We start from the raw sequence: 17,302 nt of genomic DNA, 5'->3' as shown, positions 1-17,302 counted from the left end.
TGTAAATAGAGGAAGACAGACAACCTCTTTATATTTCGGCAGTTTGCTCTATTGCATGTAAGTTAAACGTACCTTTAAGATAAGTTAATTCGGCATCACTGTTGATGCTCAGTAAGTCAGCTCCTTGATTCTGACATGAAATATAAGCTTCTTTCCAAGAAAGAGCTGCCTGAGTATTAAATTGGTAGCAACTCCCCATCTGCTCATTCTTTTCCCAATTACCTTCACAGCCATTTTCTGTTGATAAAAAGATACGTTAGTGATCATAAAGTAAGGATTTAATGTTTACTATTACTTAGAATGCTTATAAGTCCTGCAATTCAATTTGCTTACTATAAGGATATGCTTAAATTGGGGATTATTGCTTGACTAGACCACAGTTTGATTATTTGGTTACACAAGGCATTTGAAGTCAGAGGACACCCAATGACTCAGGCTGATTAAAGCTTCCACTATCCTACTGACCACCCTCCCTTTATCCCCTATCAAGTACAATGCCATATTTTAGCCCATACCTGCCTTCTATTTATGGGTAGGAGACTTTAACTGTGCTCACACTTTTAAGCCCCCAAGTTAATGAAAAACAAGCTCACATGAAAATGGTGGCAGACTGCAGAGGGATTTGCCCATGGCCTGCAGAGAAACTATTGCATGAGTATGTCTGTGTGCAGACATGCTGCTTAAATACTCAAGATTTAGAACCCAGGTGACTACAGTATTGGGAAACTCAGTCCAAGTTTCTCCTTAATAGTTTAATAAGGTGATTCAATATACAATATACACTAGTCAATAATACATAATTAATCATTATACATGTATATGTACATGTGTGTGCATATGTGCACAAACATATATGTTCATTGTATAATGTACCTATTATTTTCTTTAACAAATACTTAAAAAGTGTGTATCATTTCAGACAAAAGCCTTCAAGCTACGTTCTGGACAAGATAAATAGGTCTTGATACAACTGGCTCAAAAACAGACTCAGAGACTCCCTTGTGCTCTCCAGAGGAGGGAACACTGGGTATGTCCCAAGCTTCCCTTGTGGGGTTTCCAAGGCCTCCATAACCAGTCACATGCCACATGGCCTTTCAAGCTGGAAGGGCCCTTAGGTACCATCTTGGCTAATGTCCTCCTTTCACAGGGGAGCAAAGGTCTAGAGGTGTTTGTGCAGAGCTGATCAGAGCTCCGGCCTCTCCATCTGGGCTACTGATCTTCCAACTGGCTAACGCTGCTCCTTCTGCCACTTTAGAATGGCCCACACAGCAACAGAGGCTGCCGTGTCATGTGGTGAGCACAAAACAGGTGGATTTTTAACTATACCGCCTAACGGTTCCTCATTACCACTAGGCCCTGTGCTTATAAACCCAGGGGCTCCCAGTGCAATAGCAGTGTGTTTCTGACGCTAAAATAAAATCTCATGGTTTAGCAGTCCTTGGGTTTGAAAAACTCAGTCTTGCTTCTTCCATAAAAATAACTCTGGGAGGCCTATGAATACATTAAAAATCCACTCTTCCCCTGCCATGCAGAGGAGGTTAAAGGCATTGAGACAGATGCTAGTCAAGGCTGTAAGTCAGAGTGGGATAAATATGTTGGGAATAAGGAGCAGGAATCCTGGGATTTCCAACAGGCTCTGCACCTATGGGGGTTTGACCCGGACAATCAGGGTGTTGGTTGCCCCTCACCTGAGAAGTGAGGGTTTGCACTGGCTAACCTTCACATTCCCATTCCCATCTAAAATTTCTGATCCAGACTACTGTTATATTTACATGAAATTGGTGCCTGGTTGACCGAACTCTGCTTATCAATTAAAGCTGAAGCAAATATTGGCTTTTTACCTTGCAGTAGGTCCCAGGTGTTTAAAAGCCTGTGCCTCTACCTAGAAAAGTGATTATCAAAGTGTGGTCCCAGACCAGCATCATGAGCATTATCTGGGAACTCATTAAACTGCAAATGACTGGGCCCCACTCTAAACGCACAGAATTATAATTTCTGGAGGTGAGCCTCAGAAATCTGTGTTCTAACAAACTCTCCAAGCGCTCCTGTTGCATCCGGAAGTCTGAGAACCACTGGCCCAGCAGAAACCTCAATTGCCTTGAACTCTGCATTTTGAAGCTCGGCTTTCCCGAGGAGGGATAAGCATGACTAGAGATCAGCAGGATGGCTGCTGAATAAGGCAGGACAGTACAGTTGTTCAGGACAAGGTCTGAGGACTGGATTTCCTGGCTTTAAATCTTAGCTCTGAAATTGATTAGCTGTGTGACTTCAGGCGAGTGATTTAACCCCCCTGTGCCTCACTCACTTTGCTCATCTGTAAAATAAGGCTGTGTGAGGATTGCAGGAGGTAATAGAGACTGAGTGCTTAAAATAGTAACTGACACTTGGCAGGGCCCTATCAGTATTATTACTTGGGTCTGGAGCTGTTTGCTTTATCTTTACTACAGATTCCTCTAACCTACTGCCCATTAAAAATGTTTCTTGAGTACCTACCACACACACTTCAAGTACTGTGATCCCCTGTAAATCTCAACTGACTTGGCAAGAAAATCTGTCTATTACATACCAGATAATAATGCAACTACTACTTTGGTCTCTTTCACTCTAAGGAACAATCAATTCTTTAGCACATCCTGAATTGTTTGCTTCATGTAAGACGCAATTAGAAAACGTGCTCTGATCAATATATCAGAATGGCAGAGGGAACAATTCACCAATTTTGAGATGGTCAGGGATAATGTCTCTTTTGCTCCCCACTCTTTGCTTCAGGCCATAAACATATTTAAATGTCCACCATCCTAAAAGTGTTTTTTTTTCAATCTATCTGCCCGTCAGACCACCACCTTGCCTCTCTCTTTCTCTTTTCCATAAAACTTAAGAGGCTTACTCACCTTCTGTTCACGGTGCAGTCCATTATAACCCAGCTTCCCTGACCACTAGTCTTTCAGACTGTTCTGTTGAAGGTCAGCACTGCCCATGCTTTTCCTACTTCCTCTCTGAGAGGTATTTGTGCAAAATACCACCTCATCATGTGTCTTCTGTGACACCATCCTGTCTTTGTTCTCTTCCTGGCCTATTTTTGAAAGCAGGTTCATAGCTATACATTAGTTCTCCCTTTCCTCAAATATATACTCCTTGTTTACGATTATATTTGTTCTGATCATTTCTGAATACCTTGGACTCTTCCTTCACCCCCTCACCTCTGGGAAATGGTATCTTTTTCTTTCCATATGTAAAGTGTACTAGCCCATACATACCTGGGTTTAAGCAGATACCCCACTCTTGATCATATTCATAATTTAAGGTGGTTGCACACCATGGCCCACTGTGCTCTTCATCATGGATGCACTCATGATGCCAGGTCTCAGCAACTAAGAATGGAAATTCACAAGGTCTTCCATAGGCATTTCCATCTATGGTATATATCTCTGTGGGGTGGGGGGGGGGGGGGGAGAAGATAGAGGAAAGGAGAGTTAATCACTGGATAATCAGCTTCAGTTAACTAATTTCTAAAACTGCTTTGGAAGAAGGGTGGTTGTTTTCACTTATGAGCATGCAGTATTTGGGCAGGCTGCGTGGTGTAGAAATTCACAGCACAAATGCTGACTGCCCAGGTCTGGACTTGAACTCTGGCTTCGCCACTTACCAACTATGTGCCTGTGGACAAGCTCTCCAACCTCTATGAGCCTCCGTTTCTGCATTAGCAAATTAGGAATAACAGTACCTAGCTCACAGGTTTGTTCATGAGGATTCAATGAGGTAATCCATGTAAAACTTCATTTATTGTGATATGATAAAGAGCTAAAATACTGTGGCTTGATCAAGAGACAATCAATTGGCTACTGTGGTTGGCACAGTATTTCACCAGAAGGGAAGCCCTGCCTGAGATTAAACATATACTCTGTATTCTTTTCTTCAGTAAGAGTGGGGTCAGTAAAATACCTTGGAATCACTGAAGGTGGGTGTGGACTTTGGAACCCACTGTGGAGATAGAGACATGGACAAATAGCCCCGTTCTTCACAGAGAGAATTGAGGTGGTAGAGTGTGGTACAATTGAGGAAGTGGGAGGAAGAGCTGCTGGATCTCTGAGTGAATTTTTGGAGAGGGGCAGCACATGGTAATTCAGGTTATAAAAGAAGAACCTGCTTCAACTAGGCAGTCATAGGACCAGCTGGTGACCAACGAGGCAGCAGAATCACTTTTTTCATTTTAATAACTTTCCCTGGTACACTCATGGAGAGGAACTGAAAAGTTATTTTAGCCTCAAATATACCTAGAAATACTAGAGGAAGTGCTCAATACTTATGTTAATAACAGATCTTTTGGAAAGGTGTTTTTTATAGAACAGCTAACTCTATAACTATTTTGATCACCTTTTTCCACATCTGTAATTTTTTAGAAACTATGATCATTACTAGATTAAAGAATGGCTATTAAGTAAAGCGTAGGAATCAGATCTTATCACCTTTTACCATGTTAGTAGGGTCCCTTAGAATGTATCTTATATTTGCATAAAAGTGTAGTGAAGATAGTATTTGGTTCCACATTCTTTATTGTTCTCAAATGTTCATTTAACTGAAGTGTGAGGTGGCAGGATAGTAAGAAGCTAGGAAAATTCCTTGACAAGCAGAATAATGGAAACTGAGCCTCAACACAAGGACTCATAGCTGGCTCCCTTGTTAGAGCACGCCCACACCTTGAATTTCTGCTGGTTTTCTTTTGAACTCAGGGTGCCACCAGACTTGCATTCATGGGCTTACCTCATGACCCTGTCTCCAAGGCCCCCTCTTCTCTGACTTTCTCTCTCCTGCTGCTTCTTCTACCTTCAGCCCTTCCTTCGTTTCACAAACATGCTCTCAAAACCAACTGGACTTGTAGTGTGAAACCTTTCCACTCTACAGGCGGGTCAAGGCAGACCCACCCCAGGCCCAGACCCCGTCTGGTAACAGTAAGCCTTAGCATTAAACAGCAATACAGCAAAAGGTAAGAATAATTTAGATGTTTTTATTTGCAAGAAATCTCTTAATTTTGTTTTCCTCTGACATAGAATGGATCTGAACAGGGTATTTCTGTTAAAGAGTAATCTGTCCTTATATTTTATAAGGATCCTGCGTATAACCTAAGTTTTGTTTTTAACCATACTCAAACTCCCAAGACCTCATGACCAATTTCTCTTCCCATATTACAACACTTAATAGGAGAGTCCCTGAGCACAATGATTATTACTTATGGAAACATCAGTTTCTTTTCTAAATTCTTGTGTTTCTCATACAAAGTGCTTTCCCATACATTTCTTTCACTTCCGCATTACCATAAGCCCTGGAGTCAGTAGGGCAAGTATTACAAGTGAGGATCAACTGGCTACTGTGGTTGGCAGAGTATTTCACCTGCCTGAGATTAAATGTATATTCTGTCTCCTTTTCTTTAGTAAAAGTGGGGCCAGTAAAATACCTTGGAATCACTGAAGGTGGGTGTGGACTTTGGAACCCACTGTGGAGTCAGAGACATGGACAAATAGCCCCGTGAAATCCCCGTTTTGCTGAGTCCCTTAGCAGTAACTGACAGACTGGCTCTTTGATAAGAGTCCTTAACATATAAGAACAACTGTGACAGCAATGGCTGTCTTCTCAGGTTTCAAGTTATGTTTCATAGCTGGAAGCTGGGCTTCCTTTGAAAAGCTCTCCGAGTCACAATATGCTCTGCGGAAAGATAAGCATAGAACCACCACCCTAATGGCAGCTGCTAAATTATGCTAACTATTCACGATGAGTTTTATTCTCACACATTTCTTTGTTGCTGCTAGATCTCTTAAATGCCATAGGCTTCTCTAGAAAAATAGACTTTCCTCCGAAGAATCATCTCCGAATGGGGAATAGTAGCCTTTAAAATGACGAGGCACCTACATGGAAAAGTAATGTAAAAATTTTTGGTAATATTAGACAAAATGTCTTCAATGGTTAAAAGAAGTTGGTAGGCTTCTAAGAGCTGCTCAAAATTCAGAGAGCTCTACAACCACAGCTCCAATCAAAGTCCATTTCCTCTGCATAATTCACCAAATGTTCAAAATGTGAAGAGTGCTAGCAAGGCCAAGATATCGTAATGATATAAATGCCTATCTGGATGCTAGTCAAAGCAGTTTATTTGTAAAATGTATACAGTTACTTTTCTCTGGTGAACATGACTCACACAGGATGGGGGTTGGCTAGAGAGGCAACCCAGGACACAATGACAAATAACTGTTCTTATATTAGACGTAAAATATTTATACAGCAAAAGCCAAGGGAGAAATAAAGTAGCTATATTTGGGGAACACAATCCTGGCGTGGAGCTGCAGCTTTGCTGTAACAAGCGTGGTGACTTTGGACTTTGCTTTGTTGCATCTCTGGTATCTTATCTTTCTTTCCTCTATATAATTAGATAAGAAGAGGGGCAGGGACCAGTATGGGGAGTCTGAGAGAGAGCAGTCCTAGAAAAAGCCCCTAACTTAAGACAGCAGTCTCTGACCTAAGAACAAGAAGGGACTACACAGATTTGGGTAAAATTGCCAGGACTTAGTATTTGATTACATTCCAACAGTGGGAGAGGAAATCAGGCCAACTCTAGGGTGACTTACAGATTTCTGACAGACTTGACTTGGAAGGTACCAGTCATCAGGAGAGGAATGGAAAAGAGGCAGATTTGGTCTTGGCCTCTGTGCAAATTAAATCCTGAGGTTTAAGGTGACAAGTCAGAACTACATGTGCCTTCTCTTTGAAATTTATAAACTTCTTATTTCAAAATTGCTGTTCCAAATACTATGTGGTAAGGTCAAGAAACCCTCTACACCCATTTGACTCTCTCTGGGGTGGTGCCTTAGATGGGTTCTTAACCTTTTGGGGGCCACCATTCACTTTGACAGTGGGCCCCCTTCTCGGGAGAATATTATAAATGCATAAAATAAAAAACATTGGATTACAAAGAAAACCTGTTATATTGACATGGAGGCATTTGGGGCATTGAAGGAACTTAAAATTACAACTATGTCCCTCAAAAGAATTAGAGGCAAGAGACAGAGTCCTGTCAAGAAAATTATACTTTCTGTTCCTTAAACAAAGACAATGAAACAAGTCAAATCCAGTTCAAAAGGTATTTTGTTTTGTTCCTCTTTTCTCTTAGTTGCCAAGTTGGAGAAGGCTTGACAACACAAAATTTAAACTTGCCATTAAGAAAGCAACTGCTTTTTAAGGCCAGGAGGAAACTGGCTAGCAGAAACAGACCTGTTCAAATAGGCAAGGGTCAAGGATCGAAGAAAAGGAAAATCCCACCCCAAACTCTCTAATATTTCCCTGTAACAGCAGAACCTGACATCTCAGAGGCAGCTTCATCTGCATTAGAAAAGAGAAAAGGGTTCCCTCAGGGCAAAACTTGCACAGATAAGGGGGAAAATGGCAGGCCAGATTATACTTAAATGAACTTTAAGAGAAGAGGGAAAAATCTCTGTAAAGTTGTGTAAATTTACAAAGTAGAACAAAGGTGAGATAATAGTTAAGACTTAAAAGATAATTAAAGATATACCTATATCTCAACTTCTGATGTAATTTAGAGCAACAGAATGAAAAAAGATTTGCTTGGGGGATAGCTACTTACATTTAGAGGTTTAAAGAATAAATCTGTTCATTCTTTTTAAACTTTGATCAAGTCTTTAGACTCAGAACAAAGTTCACAATCAACTCCCCCAAAGGCAATTATCATGTACTCATTTTTGGAAGCAATTGAGAAAAAGTTAACTATCACAGTGTAATAGGCACACCCAAAATAAAAAGAAGTACATAAACCCACACAAGGCTCCTCAATTTTTCCATTACATCGAAATCTGCAGATAAGAAAAAAATATATTTCATTTTTTTTCTTTCTCTTTCTTCTTTTATCATTTAGAATAGGTCCGGCTTTACTACATCATTTGACTTTTATCCTGTACGAAGGATTTCCTGTTACCCTAACTTTTCTTTGTTCTGGAGTTCGGGACGTAATCATGAAAAGCAGGTAAACACATGCTCAGGCATCAGGGAGATTTCCAATTCCGGGGTGGCACAGAATTGCTGTGTGACCTGTGACAAGGCACGTACCTCTCCCAGCCTTGCCTGTAACAGAGGGCAAACAGCACTGAACCCACAGGGATAGTTCAGAGTTACTGCCCAGTGGCTGGAACTGAAGGCTAGCTCACTGCCCATACCCCTGTACAACTTTGTGGTCAGTTGTGCATGTTTAACAGCACATTTACTAAACACAACAGCAAATGAGTCCAAGTCCCTCTCCAATACTCACCCTGGTAAGGCTGGGCACAGAGGTTTTCCCCCGAGCCTCCTTTCTTCCAGCCGTCAGATGAATTTGTGCTTGCGATGGCGATTGCACCCTTCAGAGCCAACCTGGACTGGGCCGCTCCATACAGAGAGTGGTGCTCGCATTTCCACCACAGCATGGCTCTGGCGTCACAGCTGAACATCCTCAAGGAGTCCGTGGGTTTGGTAATATCGAGGCCAAGGCACTTCTGGGATTGCAAGTGAAAGAGCCGATGCTGGGACACCCACTTCCACAACATGTCCTCGGTTTTGTCACACTCCTTGACTACTATCCAGTCATTTAGTGGCTTGATACACTGGCCCGTGTTTTCATTGACGATGGTGAATGGATCATTCCCTGAGTCAAGACAGACAAAGAAGGTGTTTCAGGATTCTGAATTGTGTGGCCAATGTGCCTTGGCCCCTGCTGGGTGGGGAGAATGTGAGCACCATGGGACCGTTCCTACCTCCGCGCTGTATAAACTGTGATGTACTACAAGGTCAGAGGACAGTGGCGGCCACCGAGGCAGTACAGCGTTGTGGATGAGCCTGGGCTCTAGGGCCGCTCTGACTGGGTTCAGTCTGCCTCTGCTACTTGCTAGTCATGTGATCAAGGCAAGTTATTTAACTGCTGTACCTCAGTTTCTTCTACTGTAGAACAGTACTTCACACAGTAGATGTGAGGATGAAATGAGCTTATACATACAAAGCACTTAGAATAGTATGTCTATTGTTATTATTATTCCATGAAATGCCCCCCCCTCCTTTATTTAACAAGATAAGGAAACTCCTTAGTTTTCATTTCCTTTAGACAGACGGTCTACAGTCAATGAAAAATTGAGTCTATTCTGGACAACTCTGTCTTGCTTCCACTTTACTATGGCAGGTAGATTATTACATGACATTGATGTATCTCAGAGGAGATTGGCAGGTAAATTACTACATGTCGATGTGTCTCAGAGGAGATGGGCAGACTTCTGAGGGTCCCGAGGAGATGGAGGTCTGGTTCTGAGGGTAGGGGGGAATCTGTGGCCAACTCCATTGCAGCACCTCCAGGAAGGTGAGGGCAAACCCTGGGGAGGGGCTGAGGGCAGGAGGCTTACAGTGTGGATGACTTTGGGAGCCCAAATCTGAGCCACAGGATTTAAGACCCAGTGGGATTGGACAATGGAAAATTCAGAAGTAACCAGTGTTGAGCTGACGGGGAAAGAGGAACCTCCCTGAATGCTCTCGACAGTTTTGCATGAGCTGGGGAAGACGGCGGTAATAAAGAAACTGAAGTTCTGTTAACCTGATGAAATGGGACCTCAGAATAAAATGTAATTTGCTATTATGAAAATAAAGTCATGCATTGTTTCTTGCACAGCTAAGTTTGTGGAGCAAGATTCACATCTGTCACAACAATCCACAACTGAACAATTTGATCAGTGCTTTTACAAAGAAACATTTTTTTCATGTTGACGAGAGTAAAGCTGAAATAGTTCTGACAAACTTAAATAATCACGATCAATGAACCAAAGTATTCAGCAGAAGGACCTATAAAATTTTAGTTCCCAAAAGGCACTTTCATTTTGATGCCAGTTTCACATTCACTTATTTGACTAACATTAAACACCGTTTCTAATAATAATTCACAGGCTTTCAGAGTGACACATTTTCATTCCAAGGACTGGAGGGGGGATTTAACTATGTAAATAATAACTATAGAATTAAGTCCAATTCCAGTTTGAACTTTGGACAGAGCTTTTTTATTAAAATAGCAGCAGCAGCTACAAGAGAAATGATAGGAACAATAAAATCATTTAAAACTTTGTTATTTCTGCTTTCAAATCTGTATTTTAAAATATAGCATAGGATGGAAGCTAAGTATGTTTGCCCTCACTCTTTCTCCCTTGACATCACTCTGTCATTCTCTACTTTGTGGACACAGTTTGGGAAGATAAGTCAACAAAAAAAGAAAATGTACTACCTTAGAAGATTATCACTCACACTTTCTCTAATGTCCTCCTCCCCCATTTCCAATAGCCACTGAGCCCCAGGATGCAGCTCTTTACTAAACTATTCTCTCTCACCTCTCCAAAATAAATCTTGTGTTCCCAGGTATCAGGAGTTACTGCAGAAAAAAAGAAGTCTGCTCCTGCAAAAAAAATAGGTGGCTGCCACCCTTCGCTGTGGCCTTACTGCTCTCTTTCCTGGGCACTCTGCTCTTTGCCCCTTAACACCAACCAGGTAACTGGACACAGAGCAGCTTTGTCTGTCTTTGTGGCTTGGAGTTCTAGATTTTTCAGGTTGCCTCTGCCAAATCCAAAGGATTAGCTATGGCTCTCAGTACAGTGGTAGTGGAATAAGGAGTTAGGGATCTTAGATTAAAGGCCTATCTCTGCTACCAGTTAGCCTCAGGGAAGTCACTTAATCTCCTCAGGGTTTTCATATCTCCAAATGTAAGATGAAAGTAGTGGAACATAAGGTATCTAATCCACTTCCAATTCTAACATCATATGCTTCCAGAGGATCACAGTTTTTTCAGTCTTGCAGGTTTTATTGGTCATTGCTAAGTTCATTGCATATTGGTCTTTTAAAAAAATTTTTTATTGACAAAGTTGGAGGGATCACAATACCAGATATCAAGCTATATTACAAAGCCACTGTTCTCAAAACTGCCTGGTACTGGCACAAGAACAGACATATAGACCAAAGGAACCGAACAGAGAACCCAGAAATTGATCCAAGCCATTATGTTCAGTTAATATTTGACAAAGGAGGCAAGGGCATACAATGGGAGTCAAGACAGTCTCTTCAATAAATGGTATTGGAAAAATTGGTCAGATACATGCAAAAAAATGAAACTAGACCACCAACTTACACCATACACAAAAATAAACTCAAAATGGATAAAGGACTTAAACGTAAGATGGGAAACCATAAAAATCTTAGAAGAATCCACAGGCAGCAAAATAGCAGACATATGTTGTAGCAATATCTTTACTGATACAGCTCCGAGGGCAATGGAAACTAAGGAGAAAATAAACAAATGGGACTACATCAAAATTAAAAGCTTCTGCACAGCAAAAGAAACCATTAACAAAACAACAAGAAAGCCAACTGCATGGGAGAACATATTTGCAATGTTATCTCTGATAAGGGTTTAATCTCCAACATTTACAGGGAACTCATACAACTTAACAAAAGGAAGATAAACAATTCAATTAAAAAATGGGCAAAGGAACTAAATAGACACTTTTCAAAAGAGGACATAGAGAAGGCCAAGAGACACATGAAAAAATGCTCAAAGTCACTAATCATCTGAGAGATGCAAATCAAAACAACAATGAGGTACCATCTCACACCTGTCAGAATGGCTATCATCAACAAATCAACAAACAGCAAGTGCTGGGGAGGATGCGGAGAAAAAGGAACCCTTGTGCACTGCTGGTGGGAATGCAGACTGGTGCAGCCACTGTGGAGAACTGTGTGGAGTTTCCTCAAAAAATTAAAATGGAACTTCCATTAGACCCAGTGATCCCACTTCTAGGAATATATCCCAAGAAATCAGAAATACCAATTAGAAAGGATATATGCACCCCCTGTGTTCATAGCAGCACAATTTACAATAGCTAAGATTTGGAAACAGCTTAAGTGCCCATCAGCAGATGAGTGGATTAAAAAACTGTGGTACATCTACACAATGGAATACTATGCTGCTATAAAAAAGAAGGAACTTTTACCATTTGCAACAGCATGGATAGACCTGGAGACCATTATGCTAAGCAAAATAAGCCAGTCGGAGAAAGATAAATATTACAGGATCTCACTCATTTGTGGAATATAATGAACAACATAAACTGATGAACAAAATTAGATCCAGAGACAGAGAAACACCAAACGGACCATCAAACTTCAGAGGGAAGGCAGGGGAGGGCGGGGAGAGGGAGTGGGGTAAGAGAGCAACCAAAGGACTTGTATGCATGCATATTAGCATAAGCAAAGGACATGGACATTGGGGTGGTAGGGGCTTGTCCTGGGGGTGGGAGTGGACGGGATGGGGGATAAAGGAGACATATGTAATACTTTAAACAATAAAAAAAATTTTTTATTGAAGTTATTGGGGTGGCATTGGTTAATAAAATTATATAGATTTCGAGTATATAATTCTATAATACATCATTTATATATTGTATTGTGTTCATCATTCAAAGTCAAGTCTCTTTCCAACACCACTTTTCCCCCCTTTACCCTCTTCTACCTCCTCCCAACCCTCTTTCCCTCTTGTAATCACCATATTGTTGTCTGTGTCTATGAGTTGTTTTTTTTCTTAATTCATTCACCTTTTTCACCCAGGCCCCAAGTCCTCTGTCCTCTGACAGCTGTCAGTCTGTTTGCTATCCATGGGTCTGTTGCTATTTTGTTTATTTTATTAATTCGATTCCACATTTAAGTGAAATCATATGATATTTGTCTTTCTCTGAGTGCTTATTTCACTTAGCATAATACTCTCCAGCTCCATCCAGGGTGTCACAAAAGGTAAGATTTTCTTCTTTTTTACAGCCAAGTAGTATTCCATTGTGTAAATGTACCACAACTTTTTTTTTTTTTTTAATCTAGTCATCTATTTTTGGACACTTAAGCTGCTTCCAAATCTTGGCTATTGCAAATAATACTGCAATGAACATAGAAGTGCACACTGCATATTGGTCTTGAACCAATGCCCACAACTTTATTATGTCACACTAATGTTAGCAGCATTTTAGGTCATTCTAATCACATTTGTATTGAGCATGTGCACTTAGGTGACAGTGATGCTTTACAAATGTTCTTCAGAAGAGAAGAAATACGTACCCTTTTCCATTTATTTCTGGGATTCCTGGAGATTTGACAAGCTCGTTGAGACCATAGGAGAGGTGGACAGTAGCATGGAATAGTTATGTTAAAGAGGAGTTGCCAAGCTTCTTACCTAATTGCAACACCTAAGTTTCTAGCACCTTGCTCATTCTAAACTTGTCTTTTACCGTAGTATAAACATCAATGTTGGGTACATACATTCTTTTGAATTAGTGTTTTGGGTTTCTTTGGATTAATTCCCAGAAGTGTAATCACTGCGTCATGAGGCCGTTCCATTTTTGTTTTTTTGAGGCAACTCCATACTTCTTTCTACTGTGGCTGTACCAATCCGCATTCCCACAAACAGTGCACAAGGGTTCCCTTTTCTCTATACATGTGCCCCTATATTCATTGCAGCATTATTTACAATAGCCAAGATTTGGAAGCAGCCCAGTGTCCATCAGTAGATGAGTGGATAAAAAAGCTTTGGTAAATTTACACAATAGAATACTACTCTGCCATAAAAAGGAAGAATATTTTACTCTTTGTGACAGTATGGATGGATCTGGAGAACATTATGCTAAGTGAAAAGGCCAATCACAGAACAAGTACCATATGATTTTACTCGTATGTGAAATTTAATGAACAAACTGAACTACCAAGCAAAACAGACAGACTCATAGAAAGAGAGCAGGCGGACAACTCTGATTGTGGGGGAACATTGGGGGAAGGGGTGTGCAGGGTTTGAGCAAAAAAGATTAAAAAAGAGAGAGAACTCATGAACAATGCAGTGATTGTGGGGGGGGATGGGGTGGGTGAAGGGAAAGAGGGCATAGAGGGAGAAAGTGATAATGGAAAAAATAAAATAAACATAAAAAAGTAAAATAAAATAAACATCAATGTTTGACATCTATACTGGTCACTTAGCATAGTCATTAATTATTGATATGATTTAAGGAAACCTGTTATTGGCCTTCATACATAATGTATAAGCATTTGTCCATAATATATAAGCTAGGGAGAGTCTTGCCTCCTCGTGATATGGCCCCATCTTCCCTTACCCTTAGCAGGAGCTGTTCAGTCTGCCTCAGCTTGTGACTCTACTGGGATGGTAGGTTGAAGAGTGAGAAGGACTGACAAAGTGTGAAAATAATTTCTTATTTAGAAAATTTATTAAATGAAGGTGAATAAAATATTTCAGAAATGCATTACACTTTGAAAAGATAATTATAGAGCAATTTACAAAAAACGATCCTTTATTAATAGCTTTATATTGCATCTTGTTCACTTAACAACTTTATGCTGGTCCTAAATGGAATTTTAATGTTTCTCTCCAAATATAATATTGAGACGCGTCTAAATGGCAGAGGTTGATAAAAAGAAGCCTCATCACCCCCTAGTAGCACGTTCTGCATGCTTCATTTTATATAAACATTCTACTGGCGTTTGAGAGGAAATGGCTGCATAGCATTATCATAAATTGAAAATGAATTTTTAGTATTTTCACATCCATCAATGGAAAACTATCTCTTATTGTCTGATCATTAAGTAATTCCTATCTTACAAGCCCTAAACCAAAGAGCTTTGCACGTTCCAAAGAGAAGCTGGACGTCAACATTTTATAACTACAGACAAACGGAGAGGGAGATGCTTGGGAAGGCCAGAGGAAGAAGGCTGCAGCATTTTTAATTTCAGGGGAACTCCCACAGCCCACACTGCTGAGCGTTTTGTGGTGTCCCTATCATGTGTGCAGTGTACAGGTGCAGGAGGAGGCAACGAGAAGTCTGGCTTTGCCAGTTCAAAACGGGTCCTGAAGTGACGGTTGGGTCCATGGCAGTCTACCAGAAGTCAGAAAGTCATGGAGCCCAGATTGAATGGTGTGGGCTGGTGAGAGCCTCAGAAGTTCCTGAAGGATTGGTTTACTTCAAGCTGTTAGCTCTCTGATGAGGCAAAGAAGTAAACGAAGCAATTGGCACCTCCCCAAGAACGCAGAGGTACTCCTCCAGCATCTGAGCAACGGAGACCACCTGCACACACCTAGCCAACATGTGATGAAATGCATGCGGTTAGCAGCATCATGAAGCTGACAGACTGCCAAACAAGCTACGGAAATGGCTGGGGTTTCAAGCTTCCAGTGCTTTCTTTAATAGGACCACAAGTCTGGGCTGAGGGTGTGAGAAAGCCAACCGGAGCAGCTGCTAAGGGGGAGGAAGGATGCCAAGAAGACAAATGAGGACCTAGTGCAGGGAGGTTGCAGTTAACCCTTTGCTCTTTGCTTGGGGTTGGTGAGAAAAACCAGAGATGGTAGAGTTTGCAAAATTCTGTCTGAGAGACAAAATAGATAAGGCTACAACAGATGTAGATAGAAACCAAGAGCTTAGTGATTGAAAGGTTAGTGTGTTCGACTGTAAGTTAGCTGCTGCAGTAAAAATGTTCTCCCTGGATTGCAGGGCAGGCTGACTAGAATTCTCACAGCAGTAAAGAACTCTTGGTAGTTTCCAACACAGAGGGGAAGAGAAGAATGGAGAAGTGGGAGCCAGAGGAGGGTCTTGGATGTGGGCAGGGTGATGCCACTGACACTGTGAGAAACCTCTTCCCAACACTCTCTGAAAAAAAGTCGAACTTGGATAGTAACTTAGTTTAGCTGCAAAGAAAACAAGATCCACATGCAACGTGAGGTTTTCAAAAAATTCCCTTGACCATCTTTCACTTCCTCTTACAGCAAAGGTAAGCGGTGGGTGGGGACTCCCAAAGTCTTCAGCATATCTGCCAAGGCGAAAAGAGAAAGTAAAAGCAAATTCCAGTCGCTGCCAAGGGGGATGGTGAGGCTGACACTACCTAGACTAGAGCATCTGCTAAGGTGCTAGGTTCCTGGTCCTGCTTTCGCAGTGAGAGGCAGGAAATCTCAGGGTAGGCGACCTGTCCTCCAGCGAGAGGCCCCTGATGAGCCTTTGGGCGTGATAAACCAACGAGGAGAAAGGGCTGCTGCTCCAGGCACTGAGGCGGGGACATCACAGCAGTCATGATCCTGATCGCTTCAAGAGGCATGGCTTAACCTGACTTCCTTTCACGTGCATCCCTGGGCACCGTGAAGTCGGGAATCATTACTCATCCTTGGCGCTGTGGGTGGAGAGCGCCTCTGGACGCTCCAAGTGGCACAAGTGACCAAGGGGATGGGACGGGAGGAGTACTGAGAAGCCCTCTGCTCCAGGGAAGCAAGCAGGAGGAGAGAGGATGAGGGAGGCGGGGGAGGGAAGGCCCAGAAAAGACTCAGTGAGCCTCCCCGACGCTGGGCTCCTAGCCCTCGGCTCCGGAAAGGCCCGGCCCTCCCACGCCCCACGCAGCCATCCTCCCGGCCCCGCCACCCCTACCGAGGGCAACGGAGCGCCTTCTCCCCAGACCCCTCCTTCGGCTCACTTGTCCGGCTCCAGATCCCCGAGCAAAGCAGAGAGGACGGGGCCCTGGAGCTCAGCTCTAACCCGAACCAAGGGAAGTGAGCAGCCCGGGCAGCGACGAGGCCCCCCGCCGGCTGGCGGGCGGACGCACCCACCCCGGTTACCTGCGCGGCCAAAGGGCTCCGCCAGCTCGAAGCACTGAAGGAGCAGCACGAGGAGCTCCGCCGCGCAGCGAGCGGTGGCCCAGCGCGTCCTCATCCCGACCGGCCCTACCGCGTCCTCGGGCGCAGGTGGCACCCAGACTTTCGGGTGCGCCCAACCTGCCCCACCAGCGCCCTTGCCCTTAGGCTCCCGGGGCGCCCCCGCCCCCCGCCCCCTCAGCCAATCAGATCACCATGAATTGGGTCCCGGGCGGGGCGGGGTAGGAGGCGGGGAGATGACGTGCAGGAGCTTTGCGCACCTGTGACGGGCGGGGCCGCGAGGAGGCGGGAAGTGAGCGTGCGCCCGCTAGCTGAGCCGTGCAGACGGGCGGGCTTGGGGGTCCTGGCCCTGCCTCCGGTCAATCCAGCCCCGGAGACGCGGCTTGCTGGGACTTGGCACTGCCCCAGGGGCTGGGTTCCGTCAGTGTAGGACTTGTCCTCTGCCCAGCGCTCTTGTCACAGGTGGTTTCTTCCTGGCATGGCTCGGTTAGAAAAGCAACCACATCTCCTTCTCCCAAGGAGGAAATGTACATCCGTTTCGGTGCAGCTGTGGTCAAGCCAGAGATCAGT

The 17,302-nt window shown here is 43.0% G+C and overlaps 1 protein-coding gene across 4 annotated transcripts in view; it reads right to left on the bottom strand.

Moving 5' to 3' along the window:
* Positions 1–16,857, bottom strand: part of LOC118661065 (lymphocyte antigen 75-like) — a 134,377-nt gene extending 117,520 nt beyond the window's left edge. For 2 of the 4 annotated variants that reach the window (XM_036318589.1, XM_036318590.1), the window contains exons 1-4: positions 16,697–16,856; positions 8,306–8,677; positions 3,258–3,428; positions 73–237 (exon numbers count right to left, since the gene is read on the bottom strand). In XM_036318589.1, coding sequence (XP_036174482.1) covers positions 73–237; positions 3,258–3,428; positions 8,306–8,677; positions 16,697–16,790 — 802 coding nt within the window. In that variant the 5' untranslated portion in view covers positions 16,791–16,856. Of the gene's footprint in view, positions 1–72; positions 238–3,257; positions 3,429–8,305; positions 8,678–16,696 lie in introns of all 4 variants that reach the window. The other 2 variants (XM_036318591.1, XM_036318592.1) reach the window with 2 other exon arrangements.
* Positions 16,858–17,302: the final 445 nt, after the last annotated feature.

Source organism: Myotis myotis, unplaced genomic scaffold (assembly GCF_014108235.1).
Source record: "Myotis myotis isolate mMyoMyo1 unplaced genomic scaffold, mMyoMyo1.p scaffold_m19_p_8, whole genome shotgun sequence".
Taxonomy (NCBI): domain Eukaryota; kingdom Metazoa; phylum Chordata; class Mammalia; order Chiroptera; family Vespertilionidae; genus Myotis; species Myotis myotis.
Note: the sequence above shows the minus strand (reverse complement) of the source record. Positions and strands in the feature narration are given on the sequence as shown.